Source organism: Entelurus aequoreus, linkage group LG21 (assembly GCF_033978785.1).
Source record: "Entelurus aequoreus isolate RoL-2023_Sb linkage group LG21, RoL_Eaeq_v1.1, whole genome shotgun sequence".
Classification (NCBI taxonomy): Eukaryota; Metazoa; Chordata; class Actinopteri; order Syngnathiformes; family Syngnathidae; genus Entelurus; species Entelurus aequoreus.
This window is the reverse complement of record NC_084751.1, coordinates 28794763-28814519: the sequence shown is the minus strand read 5'-3', so window position 1 is coordinate 28814519 and position 19757 is coordinate 28794763. Positions and strand designations below refer to the sequence as shown.

General features: G+C 39.0%; 1 protein-coding gene across 1 annotated transcript in view; it reads right to left on the bottom strand.

Annotated features, from left to right (window-relative positions):
* The window catches only part of LOC133638614 (netrin receptor DCC-like), a 321291-nt gene that overhangs the window by 40197 nt on the left and 261337 nt on the right, over positions 1–19757 (bottom strand). The window contains exons 4-5 of the mRNA XM_062031403.1: positions 17319–17469; positions 11574–11710 (exon numbers count right to left, since the gene is read on the bottom strand). Of these exons, the coding sequence (XP_061887387.1) occupies positions 11574–11710; positions 17319–17469 (288 nt within the window). The remainder of the gene's footprint in view (positions 1–11573; positions 11711–17318; positions 17470–19757) is intronic.

Here is a 19757-nt window from a genome sequence, read left to right as displayed (position 1 = left end):
TTTGTGATTAACACATGGCTTCATATCATTTGACAAGTAGCTTAGATATAATTATTGAATGTGATTAAAATCAAGAGTAAGATAACTAATTCAGTGTTAATATTTGAGTGGGGCCCCATGACCCTCTTGAGTGGAACCGGAGGTCAAAAAGGTTAAACGCACCTAATCTAAACGTCTGAATATGAAATGTTATTGTAGATGCTTAATGCTTAGATGGCAAAGGACTGTTATTTGTTTGTGTCCAACATGGCGTGGAAAAGAGGCGGTTAAGAATATCTGGAAAATATTCACAGCGCTTCAGTTGTTCCACATGTTATGTTACAGCTTTATTCCAAAATGGGATAAATTCACTTTTGTCCTCAAAAGTACATTTGTGAAAAGACGAAACCCCATAATAACAATGTGAAAAAGTATTTTTTTTAAAAAGTCTCACATTTGTTAAAAATAACAATTTAAAAAAACACATTCACATAAGTATTTACAGTCTTTGCTCAATACTTTGTTGTTGCATCTTTGGCAGCAATTACAGCCCAAAGTCTTAAGTTTCACCCATTCCTCTTTCAATCAATCAATCAATCAAAGTTTATTTATATAGCCCTAAATCACGAGTGTCTCAAAGGGCTGCACAAGCCACAAGATGAAGTGAAGTGAAGTAAATTATATTTATATAGCGCTTTTCTCTAGTGACTCAAAGCGCTTTTACATAGTGAAACACAATATCTAAGTTATATTTAAACCAGTGTGGGTGGCACTGGGAGCAGGTGGGTAATGTGTCTTGCCCAAGGACACAACGGAAGTGACTAGGATGGCGGAAGCGGGGATTGAACCTGGAACCCTCAAGTTGCTGGCATGGCCACTCTACCAACCGAGCTATACCGCCCCACATCAGGGCAAGAAAAAACTCAACCCAATGGAATACAATGAGAAACCTTGGAGGGCACTGCAGATGTCTGATGAGACAAAAATGTAACTCTTTGGCGTGAATGCCAGGCATCATTTTTGGAGGAAACCAGGCACCGTTAATCACCAGGCCAATACCATCCCTACAGTGAAGCATGGTAGTGGCAGCATCATGCTTTGGGGATGTTTTTCAGCAGCAGGAACTGGAAGACTAGTCACGATAGAGGGAAATATGAATGCAGCAATGTCCAGAGACAATCTGGATGAAAACCAACACTTTCCATCCAATTTCATGGAGCTTGTGCCAAGCTTGTGGCAGACTTGAGGCTTTAATTGCTGCCAAAAATGCATCAACAAAGTATTTGGCAAAGGCTGTGAATACTTATGTACATATGGTTTAAAAAAAAAGAAACATTTAAAAAAAATAAAAAAAAACATTTCACATCGTCATTATGTGGTATTGTCTGTCGAACTTTGAGAACAAAATTAATTTAGTCCCTTTAGGATTAGGGCTGTACCATAACAAAATGTGCTGTGAATAATTTCCAGAAGCACTGTATATATCTATAAATACGTTCATATTATGTAATCTAATCAATAACATAAAGGTATTCTTAAAAAAAAAATATGGAACCATCAACACAAATATTTTGTATAGCAATTTCAGCACAGCTTTTCCCCCATTACAATTGTTGATAATATGTATTCAAATGATGCTTCTCATTAGCAAATGACCTACAACCACCAAGGAAACAAAATCTAACAGGAAAAAACTGCATTTTGTCTTTTTTAATGGAAAAAAACGGTTTTGTTTGGTTTAGTTTTGTTATGATATTGGAAATATCCTAATTTATGGATGTAAACATGTCAACCTTGACCGCACTGTTATATGCATACAAATATAGTAAATGTACAGTATCAATCAGTGGCGGGCTGTGCGTTTCCCACCTAGGCCTTCAGTGATGTCCGACTTCAATGATTACCTCTCAAAATACCATTATTTATGTCACCACATGACCATGGCTGGAGAAATACTATACAGGAACACATTTACGCTCTGCTGGTGATTGATCCACATCAACAGTGTACAAAACGGGTTATGTTCTGGCACATTTAAAAATCAATGAAAATGCATCAGCAATTACAACATATCTTATGTGGTACTGTCAAAATTTAAATTGAAAAAACATGAAATGTGAAAAAATAAAATATTTGAACTCACAATTTGTGGCACCTTTTCGACGCCGTATGAGCAAGCTCGTACCCTCGTAGTCGGCTAGTTAGAGTGGATTTCCCCATTTCGTCGCCAGAACAGCTGAGCTAGCTTCCGGAGTTGGCCGACATTGTCTCACAAGATGTAGTTTCTCTTTAAATATCTTTCTTGAAAATGGCCTTGCAAATACATATCTGCCACCTAATCAACGTTTAGTTTTCCTTCTCCGCCTAAATTGAAACTTGTGAATATTATACTCACTTTGGAATGACAAGTGTGTATCCAATCACAGTCTCGTTAACATCAGGTTACTTAGATAGGCTTCTGTCAACAACTTCTGATCTGATTGGCTATCGCAACTGTCTATCAACTCTACATGTTCTCAAATTCATCCGCTAACGGTCCCGGTGAGTATCCTTAGGCCATCTAGAAGGCCTTATTGACAACAACTTGTGATCTGATTGGCTATCGCAATTGTCTATCCTCTCTATGTCCCCGCTTCCTTACAGTGCACGGACGGCCGCATTGTTGATTCTGAAGGCCTCGGGCAGATTTCATACAGCATGGCAACATGATAAAATAAAAACAACAGCACTGGAACGAGCATAATATGACATGAAGACAATATGAATACTTTGAGATATTTAGGGAAAGTAAAATTAAAAAATAATTGTATATTTAATTATGATCATGATTTCTGGTTATGTTAGGCCAGCAGAGAAGGCCTTGCTAGCCCTGATGGCCCACCACTGGTATTAATTGCTTTGCAGACTGTTGTGTGTTGAAAGGACTCCCAGGCAACGACATTCAATATTTGCCATTATGTTAGCCGTAAGTCTGCTAAGGGGTCTGTACAAAGTACATTTTAAGTGGACAACCTCTCACGCAACACCTTGGAATTTGTCATTCTTTAGTAAACCGAGCAGTTGCAAGTGACAGTATGAATGATAGCTGCTGTGTCGGTTCCGTTTTCCTTTTTCTGGGTTCATTAGGTCGCTAATAGGTACCAGTTAATGAGCTGGGCTGCACTCGTTATTAATGTAGGACACAACACAAATATGTGTTATCCTTATCATCTCATCATGATCACTGCCCTGTGAAAACAGCATACACACTGCCATTCGTCATCAAGATTATATGATAGATCACTCTGTAACTGCCTTCACTTGAGAACTCACAAAACTATGAATTCAATGTTATACAATGCATATGTATAAATATTTAAGTATTTGTCAGGCATCTCAAAAATTGAAGACTGTGTTCTATACTTGTCATGCAATGTAAAAGTGTTTTGGATATTGTTTTGCACTTCCCGACCACTTTAGGTATGACTTACTGCTAAAGGGTTTCCGTGGAATAAAACATGTGCAAACATTATAGTGTACACACAGCTGATCTACTAAGCTCATGTGGTCTTTAATGAGCAAAAGAGTGCAATCCATTGACCGTGTCTGTCTTTATATGTATGCAGAATATATGCTGATTATTAGAACGCCCACAATACTGGGACGAGAAGATCCAAAAATAATAATTTAGCACCTGCAATGTGATTTTTCAAGCCTGAAACTGTCATGCAACTTTTTTTTTTTTATCACATTTGAAACATTCCTGCAAACTGACACAGTAACACACTTACGGCTGTGAGAAGGAGGTGATTGTGCTGCAAAAACAGACCATTGAGAGAGAATATTTTGTCTGTGTGTGTGTCAACATATTTGGACTGTCAGAAATAAAAACATTTAAAGGCCTACTGAAACCCACTACTACCGACCACACAGTCTGATAGTTTATACCTGTATATCAATGATGAAATCTTAACATTGCAACACATGCCAATACGGCCGGGTTAACTTATAAAGTGCAATTTTAAATTTCCCGCTAAACTTCCGGCTGAAAACGCCTCTGGATGATGACGTATGCGCGTGACGTAGCCAGTGAAACAGAAGTATCGGTACCCCATTGAATCCAATACAAAATAGCTCTGTTTTCATCTCATAATTCCACAGTATTCTGGACATCTGCGTTGGTGAATCTTTTGCAAATTGTTTAATGAACAATGGAGACTGCAAAGAAGAAAGTTGTAGGTGGGATCGGTGTACTAGCGGCTGGCTGTAGCAACACAACCAGGAGGACTTACTTGCATAGCAGACGCGCTAGCCGACGCTAGCCACCGACCGCACGGATGATCGTGGTGAAGTCCTTCGTCGCACCGTCGATCGCTGGAACGCAGGTGAGCACGGGTGTTGATGAGCAGATGAGGGCTGGCTGAGGTGGGGCGCCAATGTTTTTATCATAGCTCTGTGAGGTCCCGTTATACTAAGTTAGCTTCAATGGCGTCGCTAGCAACAGCATTTTTAAGCTTCGCCAAGCTGGAAAGCATCAACCGTGTATTTACATGTTCATGGTTTAATAGTATTGTTGATTTTCTGTCTATCCTTCCAGTCAGGGGTTTATGTATTTTGTTTCTATGTGCATTTGAGCCTGATGCTATCACGTTAGCTCCCTAGCTAAGTTAGCTTCAATGGCGTCGTTAGCAACAGCATTGTTAACCTTCGCCAGGCTGGAAAGCATTAACCGTGTATTTACATGTCCATGGTTTAATAGTACTGTTGATCTTCTGTCTATCCTTCCAGTCAGGGATATATTTATTTTGTTTCTATATGCAGTTAAGCACGATGCTATCATGTTAGCTCCGTAGCTAAAGTGTTTCGTCGATGTATTGTCGTGGAGATAAAAGTCACAGTGAATGTCCATTTCGCGTTCTCGACTCTCATTTTCAAGAGGATTTAGTATCCGAGGTGGTTTAAAATACAAATCCGTGATCCACAATAGAAAAAGGAGAGAGTGTGGAATCCAATGAGCCAGCTTGTACCTAAGTTACGGTCAGAGCGAAAAAAAGATATGTCTTGCACTGCATTCTAGTCCGTCACTCTAACGTTCCTCATCCACGAATCTTTCATCCTCGCTGAAATTAATGGGGTAATCGTCGCTTTCTCGGTCCGAATCGCTCTAGCTGCATTGAAAACAATAGGAAAATATGAGGAGGTGATCAACTGACTACGTCACGCTACTTCCAGTAGGGGCAAGGTTTTTTTTTTATCAGAGACCAAAAGTTGCGAACTTTATCGTCGTTGTTCTATACTAAATCCTGTCAGCAAAAATATGGCACAAAAGCGAAATTATCAAGTATGACAAATAGAATGGATCTGCTATCCCCCTTTAAATAAAAAAAAAATCATTTCAGTAGGCCTTTAATGTATCGTATATTCAGCAATATAATGTTATAATTTCATAGCTACTGGATGACTTAAGTGGCTGTATAAAACAAATTCAATTTGATTGGGTGTCTGCTAGCTTTTTTTTAAGGTGTTGGTTTTATTCATATAGAATATATATATATATATATATATATATATATATATATATATATATATATATATATATATATATATATATATATAAATATGTCTTATATAAAAAAAAAACTTCAATATGCATTTTAATTTTTCAGGATGGTCCAGACGCAGCATCACAACACTGCAGTGCCTCCCAGAGCTTACCTTTGGCATGCGAAAAGTCTGTTTTTTTTGTCTAGATTGCGCTTAATATAGCCTAAAAAAGGTGATTCATATAGTGTATGTGTGCTGCCTGTCAACAACATGAGGAACTGCCACAGGTTGAACCATATGATGGGAAATGGGTGTCTCCATTGTGACAGCTGGTATACACGCAAAAACCTCATTTAAATAAGGTGTTCTGAACCACTTTTGTGTTTGTCATTAATTGTACACTTTTTTTTATCAGTAGCGGAATTGTGAACTGCTTCGAGCAGATCTGCCTCAGGCTAATCAGACTAGAATACTAATCAGGTGTGGAATATATGTGTTTTGTGGTTTTTTGGGTTTAGTTTGGTTTGCCTTTTATTAAATCAACAGATCAGCTGCTGCTGAGGTGTCGCTACACGCCTGAATACTTCAGTCTGTAGCCAGCAGTTGCTGAGAAGCAGTCAGACGATAAATACAAACATATTTCATTCATAACACCTCCTGAAGCAAACAGATTGGTTTATATTGGATATTTTATGGCATTTTATTTTGGATGTGATTCTCTTTCCTTGGAAAGAGTATAAATAGTAAACAGAACATCAGCCAGCAGAGGTATGAATATGATTTGTTCTGTGTTTAATTTCCATAATCTATCTAATTGATTAATCTGTAAACTAAATTTATATTTGTAACTAACTGTTCTTAGTTGTTTTTTGAACAAATTTTACGAATGAAATTTCCCAATATACACCAACGCTTTTCCTCACATGGATGTTGTTCAGTGGGGGAAAAAAAAAAAAATGACAGACCTGTTTTACAGTACTTCTTACGCCATTCTGGAGAATAACGTGATGCCTTTTTAAGTGCTCATGCAATGCAGTGGTGCCGCTGTGAAACTTTATTTCTAATTTGCACAGTTTACAGAACACTGTGTTGTTTGGGTTTTTCTATAAATATAACACGTTTCACCCTCAAATCTACAGTGGCATATAGAGGTGTTCTGATCAGGGAACTATGCTGCCAAATCCTATCATCCATAAGTGGGATCAGTTAGTACAGGGGTCGGCAACCTTTACCACTCAAAGAGCCATTTTGACAAGTTTCACAAATTGAAGAAAACAATGGGAGCCACAAAACTCTTTTGAAATGTTCAAATGAAATAACACTGCATACAAAGCTTTTTTTGCTTTGTGCTATGTTTTAACCAGGGGTCTCAGATACACGCCCCGGCCCGCACCTTAATAAGAAAATTTGTCACCCCCACACATCAATCCCCCTGCCCACCTCAACCGACGCACGGGGGGGGGGGGGGGGGGTTGATGTGTGGGGGGTTTGGTGGTAGCGGGGGTTTATAATGTAGACCCGAAGAGTTAGGGCTGCATGGGATTCTGGGTATTAGTTGTGTTGCGTTTATGTTGTGTTACAGTGCGGATGTTCCCCAGAAATGTATTTGTCATTCTTTTTTGGTGTGAGTTCACAGTGTGGCGCATATTTCTAACTTAACAGTGTTAAAGTTGTTTTATACGGCAACCGTCAGTGTAAGCTGTGTGGCTGTTGACCAAGTATGCCTTGCTGTCTCATACGTATGCAAGTAAATGTTACATACAACATGTGGCCGGGCTGGCACGCTGTTTGTACAGGCTATAGTGGACAATAAATGCAGTGCCATTAGGGCACGCCCTTAATTTAGTTGTTAGGGTGAAAATCTGAATATATTTGCCCCGGGAGATTTCTAGGAGAGGCACTGAGATCAGTAAGTCTCCTGGAAAATCGTGAGGGTCGGCAAGTATGCAGCTGAGCCGCATCAGAGTGGTCAAAGAGCCGCATGCGGCTCCGGAGCCGCGGGTTGCCGACCCCTGAGTTCGTACAATCACATGTACTAACTGTGCATTTTATGATTTCTTTTTAGTAAGTGCTATTGACTAAATTATTTGAAAAAGGAACCATAAAATACTTTAGGTTTTGGGAAGTAAGATAGTATTGGGTTTTTGATTGATTGATTGAGACTTACATTAGTAGGTTGCACAGTGAAGTACATATTCCGTACAAATGACCACTAAATGGTAACACCCGAATAAGTTTTTCAACTTGTTTAAGTCGGGGTCCACTTAAATTGATTCATGATACAGATATATACTATCAGATATATACTATCATCATAATACAGTCATCACACAAGATAATCATCAGGGTATATACATTGGATTATTTACAATCCAGGGTGTGGGATGTGGAGGGGGATTAGGTTTGGTTGTTATCATCACTCCAGTCATCAACAATTGAGAACAGATAAATGGACATTGAACAGTGAGAGAGAGAGAGAGAGAGAGAGAGAGAGAGAGAGAGAGAGAGAGAGAGAGAGAGAGAGAGAGAGAGAGAGAAGAGAGAGAGAGAGAGAGAAGAGAGAGTAGAGAGAGAGAGAGGAGAGAGAGAGAGAGAGAGAGATCATAAAGCATAAGAAAAAGTATCTACATTTGATTATTTACATTTGATTATTAACAATCTGGGAAGGGTGTTAGTTTAGGGTTGAAGTTGCTTGGAGGTGTACTTTTATTGCGGTTTTGAAGGAGGATAGAGATGCCCTTTCTTTTACACCTGTTGGGAGCGCATTCCACATTGATGTGGCACAGAAAGAGAATGAGTTAAGACTTTTGTTATTTCGGAATCTGGGTTTTACGTGGTTAGTGGTGTTGTGGTTATGGCGGTCATTAAGGAAGTAGTTTGACATGTACTTCGGTATCAGGGAGGTGTAGCGGATTTTATAGACTAGGCTCAGTGCAAGTTGTTTAACTCTGTCCTCCACCCTGAGCCAGCCCACTTTGAAAAAGTGGGTAGGAGTGAGGTGTGATCTGGGGTGGAGGTCTAGAAGTAATCCGACTAGCTTGTTCTGGGATGTTTGGAGTTTAGATTTGAGGGTTTTGGAGGTGCTAGGGTAATACTACACATTTAGGTATCAGTCCAATACTTTGTAGTTACAGGGACAGTATTTGCCATACCAATACTGACACCAATACTTTTACTTAGAAAAAATTAGGGATCACTAAATGATTTTGCTTAATTTTTTTTTACAATTATAATCAGCAGAAAAACACAAGAAGGCAGGGTAACAATATCAACAAAATATTTAAACCAGGGGTCTCAAACTCAATTTACCTGGGGGCGATTGGATGCAGAAACTGGGTGAGGCTGGGCCGCAAGAAAAGAGTTCTTAAAAAAATCTAACCCGCACTTTTTAATGAATTCACCTTCTTTGAATGGCTATCCCGCCCTAGTAATATACTTGCCAACCCTCCTGATTTTTCCGGGAGACTTCCGAATTTCAGTGCCCCTCCCGACAATCTCCCGGGGCAACCATTCTCCCGAATTTGTCCCGATTTTCACCCGGACAACAATATTAAGGGCGTGCCGTGATAGCACTGCCTTTAACGTCCTCTACAACCGGTCGTCGCGTCCACTTTTTCACCATACAAACAGCGTGCCAGCCCAGTCACATGTTGTATGAGGCTTCTGCAGACACACGTGAGTGACTGCAAGACATACTTGGTAAACAGCCATACAGGTCACACTGAGGGTTGAGGTATAAACAACTTTAACACTGTTACAAATATGCACCACACTGTGAACCCACACCAAACAAGAATGACAAACACATTTCGGGAGAACATCTGTACCGTAACACAACATAAACACAACAGAACAAATACCAAGAACACCTTGCAGCCCTAACTCTTCCGGGCTACAATATACAGCCCTGCTACCACCAAACCCCGCCCACCTCAACCGACGCACGGAGGGGGGGGGGTTGATGTGTGGGGGGGCAGGGTTGTGGGGGCAGGGTTTGGTGGTGGCGGGGGTGTATATTGTAGGCCGGAAGAGTTAGGGCTGCATGGGATTCTGGGTATTTGTTCTGTTGTGTTCATGTTGTGTTACGGTGCGGACGTTCTCCCGGCCGCGTGTCTGAGACCCTTGATTTAAAATGTTCCATTATCATAAAATTGTTTAAGCAATATAAAATCAGTAGTACACAATAAGTGAACAAAAGCAAAAACACCATAAACTACTCATTTAAATATTTGTTTCATCTGACCACAGAACTTTCCTCCAGAAGGTCTTATCTTTGTCCATGTGATGTCAGATGAAACAAAATTGAGCTATTTGGCCACAATACCCAGCAATATGTTTGGAGGAGAAAAGGTGAGGCCTTTAATCCCAGGAACACCATGCTTACCGTCAAGCATGGTGGTGGTAGTATTATACTATGGGCCTGTTTTGCTGCCAATGGAAGTGGTGCTTTACAGAGAGTAAATGGGATAATGAAAAAGGAGGATGACCACCAAATTCTTCTGGACAACCTAAAATCATCAGCCCGAAGGTTGGGTCTTGGGCGCAGGACAATGACCCCAAACACACGTCAAAAGTGGTATAGGAATGGCTAAATCAGGCTAGAATTAAGGTTTTAGAATGGCCTTCCCAAAGTCCTGACTTAAACGTGTGGACAATGCTGAAGAAACAAGTCCATGTCAGAAAACCAACAAATTTAGCTTAACTGCACCAATTTTGTCAAGAGGAGTGGTCAAAAGTTCAACCAGAAGCTTGTGGATGGCTACCAAAAGCGCCTAGCCAAGGAACATGTAACCAAATATTAACATTGCTGTATGTATACTTTTGACCCAGCAGATTTGGTCACATTTTCAGTAGACCCATATTAAATTCATAAAAGAACCAAACTTCATGAATGTTTTTTGTGACAAACAAGTACCGTAATTTCCGGACTATAAGCCGCACCTGACTATAAGCCGCACCAGCTAAATTTAGGGGAAAATACAGATTGCTCCATATATAAGCCGCACCCGACTATAAGCCGCAGGGTTTTGATGTGTAATTACCGTAGTATATAGGGGTTCCTGCTACCAAGGACGGGATTGTCGGGACAGAGATGACTGTTTGGGAACGCAAAGCGTCCCATTTATTAACAATAAATCTTTCAATCATTCAATCAAACTTTCACATCTTTGACATGGCGAACAGCATTCGTGCAGAGTACAAATAATACAACGGTGCAAAGTAATACAAAGTGCTCGCCTGTACGTTATCAAAATAACCAGCCTACCGGTATATGAAAAGTCAGTCTTTAATCATTGTGTCATCGTCTTCCTCCTGCGTACTAAAACCACCGAAATCCTCTTTGTTGGTGTCGGAGAAGAACAGGCCGTAAATAAGCCGCACCCTTGTATAAGCCGTAGGGACCAGAACGAGGGTAAAAAGTAGCGGCTTATAGTCCGGAAATTACGGTATGTGCTCCAATCACTCTATTACAAAAAAATAAGAGTTGTACAATATATTCGAAACTCAAGACATCCATGACATTATGTTTCTTACAAGTGTATGTAAACTTTTGATTGTGACTGTACAGGAATTTAGTTGTGTTTTTCCATAGTAGCTTTGATAAGTGGCAACAGTCAGCAAGTAAAGCATTAGTAACACAATTTGCTGTGATGGAATATGACAATTTGAAGCTTTAAAAGACAAATGTACAGTTTGAAGTTTGATAACACCTGAATGACTCACACACGGCCAAATTGAGAATGTGATGTGGTCATATGACAGCAAAATAGAGCTCTTTGGCACTTTTCTCATGCTGTCCTTATAAGTCATCATGTTTTAGTAAATTTAAGTGGAATACCACAAATATGAAGTATTGTCACCTTTGGCTAATCAGGGTCGTCCCATCAAAGAACAGGATATATCGAGTCCCCAATCCCCAATTTGTTTTGTCTTTGTGGCATGTCATCCTACCTGGTCAGGCCCAGCCAGGCAGCAATAGATGTCCCCTCATTTATGTCTCATATTGATATCAGATTTAATGCAGACATACCACAGTACAGTACATACATTTATAAAAAGAAAGCTCTCACCGAGCACACTCAGTTCTGCACTTGCAGTGATGTTGTGGTTCTTGTTGGTAGCTGTACAGCTATAACTGCCGGAGTCATCGTCAGTCACACTCCTGATGATGAGATTGCTTCCCGCCAACAAAGAATGCTTCTTATTCCTACGGGAAAAAGAGCTGCAATGTTTTTCTGGTCTCATGTTGTACACTCGCCGATTTACCAACTGCTATTGCCTTATTTAAGACAAGTGCGGGCCTTTTACCAGATTAGTTATCGTATGTCACAATTTTAATGACAGTGAGCTTTAAAAGCATTGGAACAGTAAGATAAACTAAATTTTTTGCTGTAGACCAGGGGTCACCAAACTTTGTCTCGGGGGCCACATTGGGTTAAAATCATTTGAAATATACTGTGTGTATATACATTTACAAATCTATATATATTAAACGGGACCACAAAAAATTGTATTATTGGCTTTATTTTAACAAAAAATCTTAGGGTACATTAAACATATGTTTCTTATTGCAAGTTTGTCCTTCAATAAAACAGTGATCATACTAGACAACTTGTCTTTTAGTAGTAAGTAAACAAACAAAGACTCCTAATTAGTGTACTGACGTATGCAGTAACATATTGTGTCATTTTCCATTCTATTATTTTGTCAAAATTATTAAGGACAAGTGGTAGAAAATGAATTATTAATCTACTTCTTAATTTCTTGTTAAAATCTGCTTACTTTCTCCTTTAACATGTTCTATCTACACTTCTGTTACCTACTCAGTGGCCTTGTGGTTAGAGTGTCCGCCCTGAGATCGGTAGGTTGTGAGTTCAAACCCCGGCCGAGTCATACCAAAGACTATAAGAATGGGACCCATTACCTCCCTGCTTGGCACTCAGCATCAAGGGTTGGAATTGGGGGTTAAATCAACAAAAATGATTCCTGGGCGCGGCCACCACTGCTGCTCACTGGTCCCCTCACGTCCCAGGGGGTGATCAAAGGTGATGGGTCAAATGCAGAGAATAATTTCGCCACATCTAGTGTGTGACAATCATTGGTACTTTAAATTTAACTTTAACTTCTGTTAATATGGGCCGGTACTTTTCAGAGGCGGTATAGTACCGTATATGATTCATTAGTATAGTGGTACTATACTAATACTGGTATACCGTACAACCCTAATATATATACAGTATATATGTATATGTGTGTGTGTATACCTACCGTAGGTGGATACAATAGCTAACCGCTAACAGCAAGCAAACACTCCAAAATGTAAACAAAATCGCTGATCTATACAAATATCGATTGTAACGATACCAAGTAGAAGAGCCGAATCTATAGTATCTATATCGATACTACAATGACTGCATCCATATTTTTTCTCTTCACAATATATTTTGCGATTTATTTACTGTTTATTATCTCATCATTCACTGGACTTAAGAGAATTTAAATTATGGACAAATGCATGACCCTGTAACTACTCTGTATCAGATTAATTCCCAAATGTGTAGTATCACCCAAAACTGATGTAAGGTATATTAACAACAGAATAAGAAGTGCTTATTACATTTTAACAGAAGTGTAAATAGAACATGTTAAAACAGAAAGTAACCAGATATTAACAGTAAATGTATTCATCCATTTTCTGCCGCTTGTCCCTCAGAGTTTTGATAAAATAATGGAAAAGGAAATGACACAATATGTTCATGTCTGTGTCAGCAGCCAAAGTAGGAGCTTTTGTTTGCTTAGTTGCTACTAAAAGAGTAGTTGCCTAGAATTTTTACTATCTTATTTTATGACAATATTGTTCTTTAATTGCAATAAGAAACATATGTTTAATTGAGGTATCATATTTTTGTGTGAAATAAAGCCAATAATGACTTTTTGTGTGGTTCCTTTTCTTTTAAAAAGTATTGAAAAGCATCAAAATAAATTTTCCAAAATATTGGTATTGGGACAACCATAATCTTTCATGTGAGTTCATGTGATAGACTTCAAATATTGTACTTTGTATATTGAAGTGAATAAGAATTGCTTAACTTTTAATAATTGTATGATAGAGATGGGATTCATGGTTTGTTCCTTTCAAAGAGTCATTCAAAAGACTGTCTTGGTAGCAGTGACAAGATGAGATTTGGGTCAAACTAATTCTATATTACACCAGTATCACTCTATTGATGAGAACTATTCACAAATATTGACTATTTAAATGTTTGTTGTTTTTTTTATAGACATTCCATAAGGTTACGGTAAAATCACTATTTTAAAACTTTACCTCACCTAAAAACTTTGTAGAAAAAGAGCATTTTAATAATACAGAACAAATAACCACATAAATAAGAATAAAATGTATATATTTATATAATAAAACTAGAATTCCGAAAAATGTGAACACTACGTTACCTGGCGTGTGTATGCCAGAAGTACTTTACATGTCAGAACAAGAAACTAGAAAAAATGATCAAAATACAGCTATATTTACTTTGACCCTGACTTATTTTCTAGTCCTATCGCCAGTCTGGTGGCATGCACAAGAACATGCACATGCAGCTTCAGCAATTCATTTAAAAAACGTCTCCCAAAGGAACAGCTCGCAACTGCGAATCGACTCCCATGGTTCACCTAAGAGCCACTCAAAAGACTCAATCTGTTCAAAAACGTCACACATCTACTGCACGAGCCAGTGAGACATATGACATCACCAAACTTTTGCATTCTTTTGTTTTTGCTTTTACAGGCCTTCACCGCAGCCTCTTTCAGTTACAGTATTGTTTATTGTGTGGGTAGCAGATAAAACGCATGCTCTATTGGCTTTAAGTTTGCAGAGTAACCACTTCTTGATGAACTCTTTTGTTGTTTTTGCAGTGTTTTGAGTGGTTACCTTGCTTGAAGGAGAGGTTATTATTAGTTTGTTTGCATCCTTCTTTAAAGGGGAACTGCAATTTTATTTGGAATTGTGTCCATCATTCACAATCCTTATGTAAGATAAGCACATACAGTATTGTTTTACTTTGCTGAGGTCTTATGGATGCCCAGGATGCTTCAATAGCGGCCTTTAGCTCATTTGCATTATTGGGTCTGGTGTCTTTCAGCTTCTTCTTCACAATACTCCACAAATTCTCTATGGGGTTCAGGTCAGGGGAGTTGGCAGGCCTATCGAGGACAGTAATGCCATGGTCAGTACACCAGTTACTGGTGGTTTTGGCACTGTGGGCAGGTGCCAGATCATGCTGGAAAATGAAATCATCATCTCCATAGAGCTTTTCAACAGATGGAAGCATGTAGTTCTCTAAAATCTCTTGGTACACAGCTGCATTGACTCTGGACTTGATGAAACACAGTGGACCAACACCAGCAGCTGACATGGGAATGTCACACTGGATTTCAAGCAACTTGGATTTTGCTCCTCTCCAGCCTTCCTCCAGACTCTAGCGCCTTGACTTCCAAATGAAATACAAAACTTGCTTTCGTCTGAAAACAGGACTCTGGACCACTCTGCAACTGTCCAGTGCTTCTTTCCATAGCCCAAGTCAGACGCTTCTAGAGATTTTAGAGCACTACATGCTTCCATCTGTTGAAAAGCTCTATGGAGATGATGATTACATTTCCAACATGATCTGGCACCTGCCCACAGTGCCAAAACCACCAGTAACTGGTGTACTGACCATGGCATTACTGTCCTCGATTGGCCTGCCAACTCCCCTGACCTGAACCCCATAGAGAATTTGTGGGGTATTGTGAAGAAAAAACTGAAAGACACCAAACCCAATAATGCAAATGAGCTAAAGACCGCTATTGAAGCATCCTGGGCATCCATAACACCTCAGCAATGCCACAGGCTGATTGCCTCCATGCCACGCCGCATTGATGCAGTAATCCGTGCAAAAGGATTCCCAACCAAGTACTGAGTGCATTAATTGACATTTTCAAATGTTTGATTTTGTTTTGCTGTTATAAATCTTTTTTTTTTACTTGGTCTGAGGAAATATTCAAATTTTTTGAGAAAGGATTTTTGAGTTTTCCTAAGCTGTATGCCATAATCAGCAATATTAAAATAATAAAAGGCTTGCAATATTTCAGTTGATGTGTAATGAATCCAGAATGTATGACATTTTTGTTTCTTTAATTGCATTACAGAAAATAAATAACTTTATCACAATATTCTAATTTTCTGAGACAGTCCTGTATATACAGGTATATGTAGCTTTGATGTAGCAAGCTCCTTTTGCCGTGTTGTACTGTAGCTTGTTAAAATTATCTGGGCATATCTTCCCCTGTAGCTTAGCTACATGAAATTGAGAGTAACTAGTAGCTTAGCTTACAACATTTTCCGAATAGCTTGGCCATCACTGGTTAGCGGTTATAATAAGGACATCACTAATACTGGGCTAATATTTAGGTCACGAAATGTAAATGGAGTATTGTTGGCGCTTTTTGGATGGTTATTTAAAGGGCATTATGGACCTGCTCAGTGGCCTTCTGGTTAGAGTGTCCGCCCTTAGATCGGTAGGTCGTGAGTTGAAACCCCGGCCGAGTCATACCAAAGACTATAAAAATGGGACCCGTTACCTCCCTGCTTGGCACTCAGCATCAAGGGTTGGAATTGGGGGTTAAATCACCAAAATGATTCCCAGGCGCAGCCACCACTGCTGCTCACTGCTCCCCTCACCTCCCAGGGGGTGAACAAGGGGATGCGTCAAATGCAGAGGAAAAATTTAGTGAATTAAAGTACCACTAGTGGTACTTTAACTTTTGACTTTGAATAGAGGACCTCCTATTGATTCCATTGTCAGCTGACTTTTATTTACGTTTATTCATGAGTTAGAATGTGCTAAAAATACATCTATCTTCTTGTCAATCAATCATTGATTGATTGATTGATTGATCTTCTTGTCCCTCAGAATGATTGTAAGCGATAGGCAAAATTCCCCAAAAAGTGCAGTTCCCCTTTTAACTGTCATATAACATGTTTCTTTAAAATTCTGAGTATATTTTGCGGCTGTCATCATCTTTTACATCATAAATGAAAAACTCATGACATGCTCTGATCTTCTCAGAGGGTGTTAGGGTTAGTTAGAGGGTTAGTGTCAGAGTAAGTTAGTGTATGTTAGGATTGTGAGCAGATCACTTACTACTCCAAACTTTCCATCTCTTTAGTTAAAGTACATTTTTGTCGCTGTCTATAAAGCTTTACCCCAGAATTTTAAAGGCATTTTCTTTCTTCTCTTTGACAATTCCAGCCTGGCTTTGCATCTTCTGGGTTAGCCATTGTACTTTAGTTTATTAGGGTTCTGCAAATGGGTAGATAGTGATACCCTCACGACAGCCTTCTACAGGTTGCTGCAGATATCACTAACAATTGTTTAAGGGCTGTTTCTGTCATTAACTGCTACTACTGGGCTACCTGTACTTACTAGTAGTTTCTTTCTTCTGCGAGACATTCCAAATATCCTGGCTATTACCAATGTTTGTTCAGCCTCTGTGGTTTTGTGTTTTTTCACCTCTAAATGCTTTCTGCACAGGTAAAACCTCTCCTACATAATATGAAACTAACATTAAATGTTAATTGTTAATTATTGTTTTAATAATCAATTTTATGAAACAAGCTTTGGCAAATAAACACACCTGTGGGTTACATGTTATGGAACTTTAGCTCACAGGAAAAATAGGTTAAGTTGTGCATCAGATCCAGGTGCAAATACTCGGAACAATAAGCTGAAATGTGCAAACGTTTCCGCATTTATGTCATAAAAATACAAACAAACCGAGTCTGGATCACTTCTTCTCCTTTTCGCCATAGAATGCTTGGAGTAGGGTATCCAGAAGTGGAACATTCCAGCACAGTATCAGTTCCCAGCACAGCGGTCACCCTCAAAGGACGTTGGAGAAACTGCAAGTTTCGGTTCAAACCAGGCTCTGAACAAGAGAGAGAAAGAGAGATGTCAAATGTTGAAAGATTTTCCATAAAGAATTGTTTTTCTTCCGACCAAATCAGATCAGGAGATCAAAACAACACAAACAGCAGAGGTGCTCAGACTGATCAGCTGCCGATCAGTATCGACCTATTTGTGTATATAAAAAAAGGATGTGATCCACCAATTATTCGGATTAATGCCAATCAGAAAAACATTTTTTGATAGTTTATTTTTGGTCCCCCTGCGGACAGAGGCAGCTCGCAGCTCAGTGTGTATGTTCATACACAGTGTTCCCTTAAGTTAACTAAAAAAAGTTTTTGGAGAGTGCAGACCTTTTCTAGGCCCCTTCTCCCAAAGAGTGAATCCTCTTGTCAGTCATCCACATTCTTTGCTCCCTGTAGGTGGAGGCAGGGACGCTACCATACACGCAGAGAGAAGTGCAGCCTTGTAGCGCAAACTTAAGTAGAAAAGTTCCAAATCCCACCAGAAATCCCATTACTTGTTCCTTATCCCATTTCTGACAGTTCCAGAAAGTTTCCTCAAAATCTGCCCATAGCATTCAGTTATTTTGCTAAGTAACAAACTGATAGACAGACAACCCGATAAATTACCACCATCGCTGCAAATAAACTGCATTTCTAACAAGTACCACTATCACTGGAGAACAAAGGTAAACATGTTACACACCAAGTAAGAGCAAGCAGGAGTACACCAGAAGCCATGCTAATCGCTATACTAGCCACTAAGCTTGCCTAGCAATGTTAAATATGTGTAAATGGAACCGCATAACAGCACAGTGTAAGCAACTATAAATAGGAAATTAACAAATGAATATGAGTCTCTAGAGAGTGAAATAGAACAACTACACAAACATTATAGCACCAACCTTAAACATAAGGAAAGAGCGGATCGATTCATATATGAGTAGTTTCTATACCATGGGTAGTCTAAGATCAAAACTAGAGCCATCAGATCAACATATTTAGGATAAAAAAATAATAATTTTCATCCGTTGTGTTAATGTTTCCAAACCCAGAAACTAATTACCTGGACACAGAATAACTTTAAGGACAAACACCAGAGGATTTAAAGAGTAGTAGATAGTAGTTTTTGCTTTTGTTTAATTATTATGTACTATTGATTTTGTTTTGTTCAGACAAGTTTATTTAATAAAAGAGAGCAATGACATAGTGTAAATATTTAGGTAATATTGTTACACCGCTGTACTGTTTTTTTTTTTTAATATATTTTTGATTAAGAATTAAAAATACAAATTATTTGTTGATTTTGAATATTGTAAAGAAAAAAGTATCGGCATCAGTATTGGTATGGCCAAAACTATCCCTCACGGTATTGGACCGATACACACATTTGTAGAATAAACCATTGTGAGTGCATTTCCCAAAAACTAAGCTTTGCAAATCCTTTTAAAATTATACTCAATTGAATAGACTGCATAGACAAGATATTTAATGTTCGAACTGAGAAACTATTTTTTTTTTTTGCAAATAATTATTAACTTAGAATTTATTGGCAGCAACACATTGTAAAAAAGTTGGCATAGGGAATTTTTACCACTGTGTTACATGGCCTTTCCTTTTAACAACACTCAGTAAACATTTGGGAACAGAGGAGACCAATTTTTGAAGCTTTTCAGGTGGAATTATTTCCCATTCTTGCTTGATGACAGTTTAAGTTGTTCAACAGTCCCGGGTCTCTGTTGTTGTATTTCACGCTTCATAATGCGCCACACATTTTCAATGGGAGACAGGTCTGGACTACAGGCAGGCCAGTCTAGAACCCGCAATCTTTTACTACGAAGCCACGCTGTTGTAACACGTGCAGAATGTGGCTTGGCATTGTGAATGAAAAAGACGTTGCTTAGATGGCAACATATGTTGCTCCAAAACCTGCATGTACCTTTCAGTATTAATGGTGCCTTCACAGATGTGTAAGTTACCCATGCCTTGGGCACTAATACACCCCCATACCATCACAGATGCTGGCTTTTGAACTTAGCACCCATAACAGTCCGGATGGTTATTTTCCTCTTTGGTCAGGCGGACATGATGGCCACAGTTTCCAAAAACAATTTGAAATGTGGACTCGTCAGACCACAGAACACTTTTCCACTTTGCATCAGTCCACTTTAGATGAGCTCGGGCCCAACAAAGCTGGCGGCATTTCGGGGTGTTGTTCATAAATGGCTTTCGCTTTACAGATGTAACGATGAACTATGGTTACTGACAGTGGTTTTCTGAAGTGTATCCTTTACACACTGATGTCAGT